At 42.0% G+C, this 14,194-nt stretch overlaps 1 protein-coding gene across 2 annotated transcripts in view; it reads left to right on the top strand.

The window, feature by feature from the left end:
* Nucleotides 1-14,194, top strand: part of cep128 (centrosomal protein 128) — an 86,943-nt gene that overhangs the window by 58,728 nt on the left and 14,021 nt on the right. For both annotated transcript variants that reach the window (XM_084082400.1, XM_084082399.1), the window contains exons 19-20: nucleotides 4,451-4,510; nucleotides 11,452-11,644. In XM_084082400.1, the coding sequence (XP_083938526.1) occupies nucleotides 4,451-4,510; nucleotides 11,452-11,644 (253 nt within the window). The remainder of the gene's footprint in view (nucleotides 1-4,450; nucleotides 4,511-11,451; nucleotides 11,645-14,194) is intronic.

Raw genomic sequence — 14,194 nt, 5'->3', positions numbered from 1 at the left:
ACGGGATGTGTGGTTAGATTGTTTGGGGGGAGGGTCCTGACCAGTGACCACTCCATCATCTCTGGGGTACACAAGATGACTGCAGTGCAAATGAAGCAATGTGTGGATTCAGCAAGTAATGCAGGACTCGTACGGCACAGCTACATTTAATGGAAGTGCAGAAGGTTAATGGAAATGAATACAAATATGAACAAATCTCTCAAGCTCTCCACTTGCGTGACCTTCGTCGGAGCGTACATATCTTGCATATTCTTCTTGCACTCTTACATTCTTCTTGTGTGAAGGTTGCACCCGATCAAAAGCCTCGAGTTGAATATGAAAGCTTGTGTTGATCGGAATGTGCAGAAGTCGTCTCTTATCAGGACCAAGGTGCAGAGGAGGTGAAGTGTGTCTTGTGTGTGTGTGTGTGTGTGTGTGTGTGTGTGTGTATGCAAGAGCAGAGGAGGACATGATGATCACTCTACTGGTGTCAGAAAAGTAACTTTAACACCTGATTTAAAGAAACGTTACCATCTCCTAGAAGTTTTCTCTTCACTTTTAGTGTGACAACAACACTGCTGTGCAAACTCCATTTTAATGCACATAAAGGTGTCTAATATGTGTCCCTAATATTTGGATATTAGTTATGTATTATGCGTATTCTAAACCAGAGGTTCTCAAACTTTGTCAAGTCAATGACCTCCAAAATGATATACATTTGGCCGCGGACCCCCATCTGAAAATGTTTTGCGCCAGGGACCCCCAGATAGTCGATATTTTTTCAAAAAAACGTCAAAAATAGCAGATGTATAAGCTCTCAGCGTGGCACGAAGTGACGCACTGTGAGCTTGTAGATCTGCTATTTTTGAATAGGCAACATATATAAATGGATGGATGAAGTGGTTAAGATGATTGTGATGCTACTGTATGTTAACTACTTTTGCTGGGGACCCCCATGAACCCCCCCCAAGGACCCCATGTCCTTGGGGGGGACAATGTTCCAATCCACCAATTTTGCGCGCGCACACACACACACACACGCACACACACACACACACACACACACACCCCTACAGGCGGTTCTGCTGCAGTGCTATGGGCTAATGAAGCCAGCCAGCCCCTTATCTATTCACATGGATTTCCCAATCTACTTCAGCAGCGTTGCAGCCCAGCCAGCCAGGCGTCCCGGCAACAAAACGCCTCTCACCTCCATCTGTAATCTGTCTCATTGAAAAGAAGTCAAACTCAGCCAGTGATTGGCCTAATGAGCAGAATAATTAATAGTCAACCACTTAAGCCCTCACATGTTGTTGAATGACGGTGTCGTCAAATAGCTAATCTACAAGCTTGCGTGTCGTCGCATCCAGACACTAATGGGCCTATAACGACGGACCCAAAATAGAGACGCTCCAAATTAGCAACGGCAGGTTGAAAGGGGTTTTAAGGGGTGCATTAGGCATCTGTTAGCCCTCCCTCTCCTCACATGCGCCATATGAGGGGTGTTATAAAGCGGCTTTCAAAGGCATTTTTGTCGGACGGGCGTGATCATTGAGAGATGAACGTTTCGGGGAGGCGATAAATCGAGTGTCAAAATCAAGGGCCCAGCAGCATCCGCCTTTGAAATTGAGTCTACTAGATGTTCGGGCCATCTAGCGTTGTTTTTCTGCCTAGAGTTTAATATAAACTGTACATCGTGCAATGTACGACGAAAGGTGTAAAAGTAGATGGTAACCTATGCAGAGCCATGAGCGATTTTTGTAGCAAGTTGGGAGAGAATTGAATCACTGCTTAGCTCTGCTCTAGTAGGCCGCACGCATACTGTAAGGGACCGGCCTTGAATTAGTGTAAAAAGATATAGGAAGTAACAGTTCATATGAATAGCCTGTAGTTTCGTTGTTTTACCCATGCTGGTGTCAGAAGCAATAACTCTGTTTTTTTCCCAAACTTTAGACTTGATTTTATTACCTTAACAAACATTGTTATGCTGTAAATGCTATATGCTTCCAGTCGCTAGTTTAAAGTCTTCTTTCGATCACCATGATATGTTTTGGTAAATTATGGTCCCATTTGATGATAAAGACGGGTATGCTCTAGGAGGGGCGTGGCTACCTTGTGATGCTTTGATTGACAAGCTACACAACCAATAGCATTCATTCCCCACCCCCGCTGTGGTCCCAACCAATAGCATTCATTTTGCGGTTGCTTAGGATATGACGCGATATAGAAAGATTTGAAATAGCTGAAAAATAAGCTTCGTTTACTGCCTGTAGAGTATATGGGCGTAACAATGTCTTTTTTACAGTCTATGTTGAAAATGCAGTGCAGAAGATTTTGAATCACAGATACAGATTTGAGAGAGATCTAAATTCAATGTAGGAACCAATGCAAATCCTTTTTAGGGCAGTCCTTCATGTTGAGGATGGTACCAGGATTGGTTTCTGATGCAATAGGCGTAGGTTTGTCAACCGCTGTTTTTTTTCCCCGTTCTAATCCCTAGATTGAATTTAGATTTCCTCAGACGATCGGTAGGAGGAGATCTCCCAATATCTGGCTACACAAGGCTATAGGTGTATTTCGTCTCACAGGCGTCGACTGCAGAGGTGCACAGTAGAGCAGAGTTGTGTTTTGTTTTCTTACCAAACAAGGAAAAGAAATGCTTCTTTCTCAAAATGTTCTCCGGGAGTGGGCACAGGCCATTATACCCCTCAACCCTCTAACTATAAATTGCATTTTTCTTGTCACTTTTCCTTTTTCCCCTGAATGTGTTTGCAATGCATCCCTGCATGTACATAGGATGTTTTTTTTCGCAAGGGAATGGTGGGATACTATAGGGTCTTCCTGTCCAACACTCCCTCTCATCATCATCTCTGCTGTAGTCTGTTTTTCAGCCTCTTTCTCTCCTTCCTTTGTCTCTGTGGGAGCTGGTTTGAAACTAATACATACACAAACAAACAGCCACACACACACACACACACACACACACACACACACACACACACACACACACACAGTCTCTCTCTCTCTTCTATTAGTCGTGGCAGGCAGTGCTGTTGAATGCTGTGCTGTTGCTTTCGCTGCAACCCCACAGACAGCGTTTTTAACTCCCAGCCCGCTCCCTCATTTTTCCCTTTCACCACCCCTTTTGTTTGCCCATGCCGCATGGCGGCTTTTGATCATTTGTGAACGAGAGGAAGAGGGAGTGATGCAGGCATTTTGCACCCCCCCCCCCCCCCAGACACACACATACTCACACAAACACACACACATACTCACACAAACACTTTTTCCCTCTGTTGTATGCTCTCTAAATATGGGTGTTGTGTGTGTGTGAGTGTGTGTGTGTGTGTGTGTGTGTGTGTGTGTGTGTGTGTGTGTGTGTGTGTGTGTGTGTGCGCAGAGGTGTGGGTGCTGGAGTGACAGAACTTCATTGTTGTAATTGGAGTTGGGAGTGCACATCGCTGGGACTTGATTTTGAGTGGCAGCTTTGGGGGAAAGAAGTCACTTGACACCTCTGAGACAATTGTAGAACAGCAGAGTGTTATTTGCTGAGACGGGTGACAGAAATCACACCGGGAAAAAAAAATACCTTCCACTTCAGTCTATTACGCATACAAACGACACACCACAAGGGTCTACTTAGGAGGCATTGTGTGTGTGTGTGTGTGTGTGTGTGTGTGTGTGTGTGTGTGTGTGTGTGTGTGTGTGTGTGTGTGTGTGTGTGTGTGTGTGTGTGTGTGTGTGTGTGTGTGTGTGTGTGTGTATGAGAGAGAGAGACAGACTCAGTGTGTCTCACATTTGAGTTTTGTCTCTGTGGGTGTATGTGTCAGCATGTATTTGTGGGGTGTGATTTAATATTGTGTGTATCTTTTGTGTGCTTTTGTCTCTTTTGTCTGGTCTCTGCCTGTGTGTATGCGTGCGTGTATGCGTGCGTGCGTGCGTGCAATTTTGTGTGTGTGTGTGTGTCAGCAGCTGTGTCAGTATGAGTTGTCAGAAGTGGTTTGTGTTGCTGATGCTGACAGGACTGTCTGGGAAAGATGGTGACTAATCCCCTAGCTCATTTGTGATGACACATAACCTGTGTGTGTGTGTTTCTTTGTGCTAGTGTTTTTCCTTGCCTATGTGTGCTTGAGTTGAAATATACAGTATGATTATTGCCATTCTGTGTGTGCCACACTGCCACAGGACACACCACTTTAACCCAGTGAAACCAATTAGGACTTTGATAGTGTGTTATTGACTTGTGTCCGTCTGCTTATCTTTCACATCCCACTTCTTTCACAATTTGTACGTCTTCAAGTCATACTGTATGTATGTACTAAGTACATACTACATACATAATCATAATAGTACTCACTGACAATTACCTATTTCAACTTTTATTTGTCAAACCGCTTTGTCCTCCCTAGTATTTTTCAAACATTAACCACCCAACTTAAAACCACTAACTCCTCTCTCTTGTGTTTTCGTACAGGCTATCTCCCAGAAACCTGGACTGGTGAAAGAACCTCCTTGCTGGCTAGCAGAAACCAAGGTATGACACTTAACGTGTCAGTTTGTGCCACTGTATGATCAATTGATTGATTGAGTGGTTACTGGTCTATCATCTTGTACCATACATGCCTCCGATTATTAACAGCTTCAACCCTAGCATCCATATTTGTATCTCACATAACTCTTACACAACAAATTGTCCTTCAAAAAAACATAATTGATAGTTGCATCCTGTATAGACCTTATCAATAGCTTCAGAATCTTTTTTCGTTTTTCATTGAATTAATGAATGCGTTTGGTTTTATTTATTTTTTTTCTCCCTTGGGATTTCCTCTCTTCAAACCTTCAGCCATTATAAACCGTGAATTTTAATCTGTGCACTGCAGCTGGTAGTTGCAACTTATTAGTTTGCATAAGTTATTGCATCTATTTAATTTATTCTAAACAATGATGATTAATGCCATGCTCAGTGCTAATTGCTGTGCTGTACTGCAGATGGGCCAGCGTTCACAAACGAATAATGCAGTCATGGAGTCTAATATGAAGTGGCTCATATCCCCTAGTCCGTTCCATTATTTTATGGATTGTGTAGGCTGAAACCTGTGTGTGACTGAGTGCAAATGATCCTATATATATAACAACTGGAGTTGTTATCTCATCATTTGCACTCCGGTTTTACAATTTGAACATTTTTCACTGCGATGCAGAGCGAGTAGACAGAAATGGTGCCATCTTATAATAAGGATTAGTGGAGGAGTGACGACCAAATATATGAAAATGGGTCAAGTGCTCCTTTAAGTACTATAAACTTTGTCGTACAGCAAAAATAGCCAAATTAGGGAGGCCAGGTTGAAATTAAGCAGAAAAACTATTTCCACTGCTGGGAATACGACTTGAGCTTTGAGTATGATAAATTGCTGCAGTCGAGGGCCTTTCAAAGGAATGCCTGTCAGCACTGATCACATACTGTAAGTGCAATGACACCTCGATGATGATGTTAGACACTCTGTCAAAAAGAATGATGTTGACAGTGAAGCCCCAAATGATGTCCATGCCCAGTTCTGGTATTGGTTTGGCAAACATCTCTGATCACTGATATTTCTATCAACAAATTAACTAAACTCTTCTGGAACTCTCTCCCGAGGGATATTCGCCAGGCGCCAACATTGGACTGAAGAGACACGTGTACACACAGGCTTTTGGCAAATAGCTTGTTGTCTCCAGAGAGTATGTTTTGCATCCTGTCTGTCCGTCCGTGTGTGTGTGTGTCTGTCCGTGTGTCCTGTCCGTCCGTTAGCAGCTAATCTCCGGCACCGTTGGCCCGGTCGCTGCGAAACTGTGCACACCCACTCCCTGGATGCCAATTCAGAACCTCTGCCCCAAAGTTTTCACATGGGCCTGTTATAGCGCCACCAGGAGGCAGACCTGTGCAAAAAAAATGTTTATATTACTCCTACAGATTTTATCCAAACGTCATGCAAATCGGTACACAGTATCTCTATAGTCATGTGATCAACACGGATCTGTCCGATTTCCCATATTCCATTCTCATTGGCTAAGGTTGGCTTCCAAAGTTTGCAGGGTTGCTACGTTTTGAACAAAATGCCTCAAATCATGAAATCTTGCGATTTCCGTGAAATCGCAAGCTACGATTCCAACATTCCCACTAGGCCGAGGAAGAAATGCCACCCTTTTCACATTGGCCTGTTATAGCGCCACCAGCAGGTCTAATTTAGCAAAACACGACTGGTTAAAAACCACTGATGTAAAGCATCCTTGTTTTTTTTTTGAAAGGCGCTAAATAAATTCAAGAAGATATTATTAAACTTAAAGCTACGGGTACGTTTATTAATACACCTTTTCCTGCACAGATGTGTGCCAAAGATCTGCTCATATTTAGGTTTTTCCAAACTAGAATGGATGTGGTGTCCTCTCGTATTGGACTGTCCTCTCAGACCAGATACCACCGCCCCTCCCCCCCCCCCCCTGAAAAAAAAAGATGCATAAAAAATTCAATGCAGATTAAACACTCACATAAATATTTGATTGGCCAATATATCAGTCTGGCTCTCGTTGGTCATATTCATTGCCCTGGCCTATATACATAATGCAGTCGGCATAATAGTTCACTGAATTTTCAATGTATTGTCTACGTGTCTCCTTCCCCCCCCCCCCCCAAATACTTTAATGAAAAAAAAGAATAAAAGAATTAGGCTGGCCATCATCCAAGGATCTGCACGGCAATTACCCGCACAATAGCTCTCTCTGTACTGCGCCGAGGATAATGAAGTGGCTAGGAAGGAAACGCTAGCATTAACCCTTTAAAGTCCTGACATACGATTCTGCAAATGTCTTCTAAATCCTGACAGTTTTCTGAAACACTTATGTTGCTATAATATCAGTGGTGCTCAAGCTTTTTCATGTCAAGGACCCCCAGAATTATATGTATTTGGCCGCGGACCCCCCCCCATCTCAAAATGTTTTGTTCCAGGGACCCCCCAGAAGCAAAGATTTGAGTTACAAATGCTTGCTTTAAAAAAATATATTTTGAAAGATTTGCACAAAATTGCACGATTTTTCAAAAATTGCAGATCTACAAGCTCGTAGCGCGGCACTCGGTGCCGCGCTATGAGCTTGTATATCTGCTATTTTTGAATAGCCAAAGAAATCTAAAGTTCCCGGTCTTAATGGGTTAAGCATCATCAGGGCGGCATCACCAAACGCACTTGAATCACAGTGAAGAAGAACGGCCTCCGTATGATCACACTGTTTATGCCTGATTTCTACTTGGTTGCGGACCGAAAATAGCCTTTTCAATTCAAACCTTTGATTTGTCACATAACGGTCGTTCAAGGTCCGAATGGCCTTGAGGGTAGAATCGTCTCCGGTGTCTCTCCTTTAAACCCATTAACTCATTCACTGCCAGACTTATTTCTGGCTGCGTTTGCCCTCTGCCAGCGATTTTAGTTGTTTTTTTTACCTTTTCAACTGGTCACAGAAAATGTACATCCATTATGGTCGATCGTCCAAACTTATTCATGTCAAGGACCACCCCAAATTATATGCATTTGGCCGCGAACCCCCCATCCCAAAATATTTTGTTCCAGGGAAACCCCCGAGAAGCAAAGATTTTAGTTATACATTTTGTCTTTAAAAAAAATATATATATATTCAAAAAATTGCACAAATTGTATACAAGCTCATGAGCTACAGTATGAGCTTGTAGATCTGCTATTTTTGAATTGCCCAAGTATAAAATGGCCACCGATGCTCTCCCAGGTTTAATGACCTGTTAAAACCTTGTGTAGGAGGAGGTATCTTCATCCTGACATCACCGGTTGGAATAATAGCACATTCTGCTGGGTGGCTTGTGTCCTGCCAAGATTTAGTTTTTGACTTTTACCTGGAACTGCTTTGGAATAATAGACATAAAGGAGTGTGGGAGGGCAGTGCACTCCCTATGATCCTCTCTGCCTTAGGTCGGTCGGTCGGTAGGATCACTCTACTTCTCAAATATAGAAATCAGTGGTGGAAAGTAACATTTACTTAAGTACTGTACTGTACTACTTAACAATTTTGAGGTATTTGTACTTTACTTGAGTATTTCCAATACTTTTACCTCTACTCCACTACATCTCAGAGGTAAATATTGTACTTTTATTCCACTGCAATTGTTGAAAACTTTAGTTACTAGTTACTTTTCAGATATAAATTATGATATTACAAAGCATACATTAACCACTTTAGCCCTATTTTATACCTAGGCTATTTGAAAATAGCCTATCTACAAGCTCACAACACACACGACGCGTTGTGAACTTATAGATCTGCTATTTTCAAACATTTTTGTGCTTTTACTTTTGGTACATTAAGTACATTTTGATACCAATACTTTTATACTTTTACTCAAGTACATTTTGAATCCCGGACTTTTACTTGTAACGGAGTACTTCTACATTGCAGTATTGATACTTCTACTTAAGTAAAGCATTTGAGTATACTTTTTCCACCACTGATAGAAATGACATGATGATTGAGTGTGTTGGTGCTTGCCGGAGGTTTTCTCACATGAACACACAGAGAGAGAGAGAGAGAGAGAGAGAGAGAGAGACGGACGGATCTTTTCAACTCTATACACTATAGTGCACTGGAAGAAAAAGACCTCCCCCACAGGGTTATTGACCTTTTCGGTGTTATTGATGCCCGTGAGGAACACCTCATCTCCTCCACGAGGGAGAACGGAAGCTTCTCTTCCTCCTCCAGTCCAGTCCAGTCCAAAGGCTGTCTTCTGTTGTCAAAGTGTGTGAGTGTTAGCCGGACCAACTCGTTAGCGAGAGGTCAGTCAGTACAAGGAACTGTGTTACACAGACACGATTCCAGCTGATACCTTGTATTTAACCCATTTAAGACCTGGAACGCATCTGTGTCATTTTTAGGATTGAGCTAAAAAAAAGCATTATTTTACACTTTGGCTATTTTCATGTGTGCAAATTCGTGTGTGCAAATCTTTGAATATATATATTTTTAAAGCGAACATTTTTGACTCAAATCTTTGCTTCTGGGGGTCCCTGGAACAAAATATTTTGAGATGGGGGTCCACGGCCAAATACATATAATGTTGGGGGTCCTTGACATGAAAAAGATTGAGCACCACTGATATAGAAACATACGTTTTTCAGAAAACTGTTGGGATTTAGGAGAATCGGCTTCAGGCCTTAATGGGTTAACTGTAAAGAACTATGTTATTCTATTGCAGTCCCTTGTTGTTTTGTTATTGATCTCTTACTGTAGTATTTTTTTTCCAAGGCTGCCGTGATCGCCCAGTAAAAAAAACACCATTGTTTTTATGTCTTATTATATATAGGCTGCCAATTACAATAATACTGTATAAGAATAATAATACTATACTAATAATACTGTATGATAATAATAATACTAATACTGTAAGCATAGAATAAGTCAATAATTTAAAATGCAACCTAAGAGAGAATGAGTCAATGATTTTACATTAATAATAAAGGTAAGATGAATTCTGAATATGTGGGGAGTTAGGTTTTATGCACATCAAACAATAATGGTTCATAATGTTGTTTGATCAGAAAGGCTCTACAGGCCATCAGGATCTGCCCTGTAAAGGGTTGACCAAGGCAGATCAGAATATCCTTGTTCTTCATTTCATGCGTCTGGATGGCTTCATGTTTCAGGTTTTCAAGTTGAAAATATTTAATCTTATGAAGTGAAATATACCATGAGAACTTATCCTCCAGTCACTGCCGCAAAGCTATTGTGGAAAGCTGGTTGATAACCACGTATGCCCTAATACAGGGGTCTTCAACAGAGGGTCCGGGACCCCTAGGGGGTCCTCAGAGTTACTAAAGTTACAAATCTTTGTGTGATATGATTTTTCTTTTTACCTTAAACACTTAAACCCTAGCATCCCTTTTCTGAGGAGAACGTTAGCCAAAAATAGCCGTGCGAGGCGTTGTGGGCTTGTAGATCGGCTATTTTTGGCACAGAAGTGTAGAGGGAATAAAGAGCAGACCAAGTTTAAAAAAAAGTATAATCTGAAACACAATTTTATAGAATATAGAGGTGGTTCCTGCTTCATCTCTCTCTCAGCTTGGCCTGAAAACGTTGAAGACCCCTGCCTTAATACACTTTGTTGTATGATGAATAGGGAAAATTGCTCTTAACACGTCGAAATGCAACTTGCGTTTCCCCTTATTTATTTACAAGGCCTTGTGTGGAAAGTTTCCTTTGTACCTATCCTCCCTTTTAGAACCAAAGGTTACTGGACATTCAACACGTTCACAAACACACACAGTTAGACACACAGTTAAACACACACACACCAGTCCACTTAAGAGCAGTGAACAAGGAAAGTCTGCTGACATTTATTATGCTCCACACAAATGGAACAAACTTCAGGACTCTGAATCCGGTGCGTTTCAGTCTCAATAGAGACATTTAGGGTGCTTCTTGAGGACACACTACTGTACATAGTGACTGCACCTGTTTCATGTAACACTAAATTTATTCGCATCTGTGACGTTGTAATGTGATTACTACACATTACTGTTATTGTTCTTCATTATGTATGTGTTTAATATGCTGTTATCAGGGCGTCCTTGAAAAAGAGAGTTTGCTCTCAATGGGCTTCCCTGAATAAATAAAGGGAAAAGAAAAGAAAAAGGAGGTTCAAGTTGTAGCAGCGGAAGAGAATATTTCGCACAGGTGAAAAGAATGTGTCTTTGAGATTGTCAGGTGACAAATCTTCTCTTCTGGGGGTCCCTGGACCAATTGTTTTCAAATGGGGGTACGTGGCCAAATGCATATCAATTTAGGGGTCCTTGACACAAAAATGTTTGAGAACCACTGCTCTGGGACTGCTATAGCACCATGTCCCTTATCACCCAACATTGTGATGTTTATGATGTTACGGGCTTAAAGCGGCACTATATAACCTTTTTTTAATGAATTAAAATGTAATTTTATACAAAAACATTTTTTTTATTCAATTGAGGTGGTTGTATTTGGTCTCCCTGCTCTTCTATTGAGACATTTTGATCATGTCAAAGGTCACCTAGACACAGGATCTGACACAAATTTTCAAGATTCAATTTATTTCCTGAGCAAGCAGGCCGGCTCTATTAGCTCAATGGTAAAAGAAATGTCGGGTTCAAATTCGGGGTAGAAGACGAATATTACATAGTGCACCTTTAACAGTAGACTTATGTGTCATATTTCTTTGCATTTTATTCCTTGAAAAAGAATACAAAATGTGATATTTTGGTCAAAATTTGCGGTATCTGCAACTGTTTTCAAGACAACCCGTTTCCTTTTAAAAGTACCATCATTTCATATTTGTTGCGATATATAATAAAAAAAAGAAGCGGAAAAAACGATCATAAACTAATACTACAGTAATGTAAGATCTTCACACCCTGCTTGTGTGCCTTTTCTCCCCCCAAAAAACAACAGACCAAGCTGCGCTGGCTGTCCGAGGAGGTGCGCGAGCGGGAGACACGGGAGCGCCGGCTGAAGAAGCAGCAGCAGCAGACCAGAGATCAGCTGAAAGCCCTGCGAGAGAGCCGGGACTCTGAGCAGACCGTTCTGCTGCAGCGCCTCGACCGGCAGGAGAAGCTGCTCCACTCCCTCAGCGCAGACAAGAAAGGTACATTAAAGGCCAGCTCTCCAACCGCACCCATATCGGCCCCGACTCGGCAAGGCGTTGGAAAGCGTCTCCTGCCGACAACTTGTTGTAGATGGTGCCGTTCCGTCGGGTCGGGACTTCTAGATCACTTTTTCATGCCAAGGACCCCCAATATGATGTGTATTTGGCCGCGGACCCCCATCTCAAATATTGTGTTCCAGCGACCCCCCGGAAGCAAAGATTTGAGTTACAAATGTTCGCTTTAAAAGGATGTATGTATTCAAAGGTCTGCACAAAATGTTCACGATTTTTCAAAAATAGCAGATCTACAAGCTCATAGCGCGGCACTCGGTGCCGCGCTATGAGCTTGTAGATCTGCTATTTTTGAATAGCCAAAGTATTAAAGGTTAAAATTATTGTGGTCGACAATAATAAATCGGCCGACAGTTTGTGCTGAACTAAATGCCAACTTTTGCTAACAGACTGCCCGTCTGTTGTAGTCTGAAGTAGTCGGTTTGGTGGAGAGTCACCTTAACACACGCACACGGCCTCGCTGTCGGGCAAAAACCTCTTATCTCCATATTCAGTTTTTTCATAAATAAACGTCCTACAGCGTCACACAAAAGTATCAAAAGTAGCAGATCTGCAAGCTCGTTCGCGCTAGGATTAAGCTCAATAAAACAAAAGGTCAAAACAAGTAGAGGGTTATAGCGAGAGATGTAACCAGAGGCCAAAAGAGTCAGACGAAGACATAAATATTAGAATGAGAAGTTGAGAGAGAGAGCTGTTATGAAGAGAGAAAGATGGATAGAAACAGAAGAGAGAATTAGGAAGAGAAAGGGCATAGAAAAAGGTCAGCAAGGAAGTAGCTGGTAGAGAGGAATCTTAAAGAGAGAGAGAGAGAGTCGGACAGAGAGGTGAAGAAAAAGGGAGGTGAGAAAAGGAAGACAGAGGCCATAGAGGATAATAGGCAAAGGAGGCGGGTGAGAAAACGACAAAATTGGCAGACTGAGAGAATGAGCTGTATGTCATTATGCATCCTGTTGCTGTGGAGGCAGAGTGTTGCATCATTCTCATCAACAATATACCATGATGACACCACCTCAACACCCCATAATAACTATAATAGTGTATTTCGTTGCTGTTGGTCAGAAAACCTTGCATGTCCAGAACCATTCATTTTTTGTATCGCTTTATATATAAACCTAGCAACACGTTGTGTGAGCTTGTGGATCTGCTATTCTATTTTCCCTACTTTTGTGTGACACTCAGTATGATAAAGGTGGGCATTTATTTACGAAAAAACATACAAAGTTGAAATAATATGGAGATACAGTACAAGGTTTCTGCCCGACAGCAACGATATCTCCTCTAATCATCCCACTTCTTGAGCCCAATCAGCCGGTAAGCTAAATTAGCCTTGTTGTCTGTCAGCACAGCACACCCAACCACTGGTTATTTTAGCTAGCAGTGAGATGATCTACAGCAAAATGAACATGCAGCCTTTCTGCTGCAGGTTCATTTTGATGGGTCAGATGGTCAGATGAGTGGGCACTACTGGGCAGATGGGTGGGTAGATGGGTGGGCTGCGAACACTTGTGACATTTTACAGTGGGCCCTGATTCAGTAAAGGTTGAGAACCCAATGATTTACACAGTCAGTATGATTTTCCACGACGAGCAATCCATGTAAAACAATGCAGGGTGAGCGATGGTCCTGGCTAAAGCCTGGAACAACAACATGTCTCATGCGAGTCACCATTGCAGAGCGATCGCGCATCGAGAATGACTCGTATTGCCCACTGTAGATTTTTGGCACGGTGATCCATCTGTCCCTTACTTCTTAGAGTGTTCATGGGTGATTCCAGGGCTGCGCTAGCCCCCCCCTAAGGGAAAAAAACGAAAAAAACAAAACGTAGATTTACGTTTTTTTGCTTTTTGGCACTCCACGGGTGTATTTGCAAAAACGTAATATTAAGTTTTTGGCACTCAATGTGTTAAGAAAAGCGATCCAGTTATTTCAATGCTAGACGTGCGTTTCGGTCAAATCTAGTCTGGATTTAGGTGCGTCTTAGCAGTATGGTCCCCTTCCCACAGCTTTTCTTTGTCACTTCTTGTCACAGGAAGGACCACAGCATGAAAACTCTTGCACACCTCGGTGGTGCGTTGGCTTAGAGATGTACAATATAGCGGGGGACATGTTGTCATTTCCTCCCCAAGCAAGATACTGAAATTTTTTAACAGTTTATACTTTTTTTCTCTTTCTTCTTTTTTTAGTTTACTGTTCCTCATCAAATCTGAATAGCTGTTATTTGATGTGGGTTTACCGCGTTCTTATCGGTTGGAAATGAATTGCGTTTTCAAAACACTATTGGCCCTTTGAATCTATCAGCAATTCTCTTTTGAAACTACTTGTCTATTCATCGCAGCAGTTAAGCTATTCATGCCCGAGGTCTCTTGGAACTTTTTGGAATAATATAATCACCTCGCAGCACCCGCGCCCAAGTGGAATTACTGCTACAACACGTAATATTTTCTTGCAGAACTTTTCCTTCCTGTTTTTTTTTTGTCG

This window comes from Gymnoscopelus microlampas (assembly GCF_963454915.1).
Source record: "Gymnoscopelus microlampas genome assembly, chromosome: 16".
Classification (NCBI taxonomy): Eukaryota; Metazoa; Chordata; class Actinopteri; order Myctophiformes; family Myctophidae; genus Gymnoscopelus; species Gymnoscopelus microlampas.
This window is presented reverse-complemented; position numbering and strand designations above follow the sequence as displayed.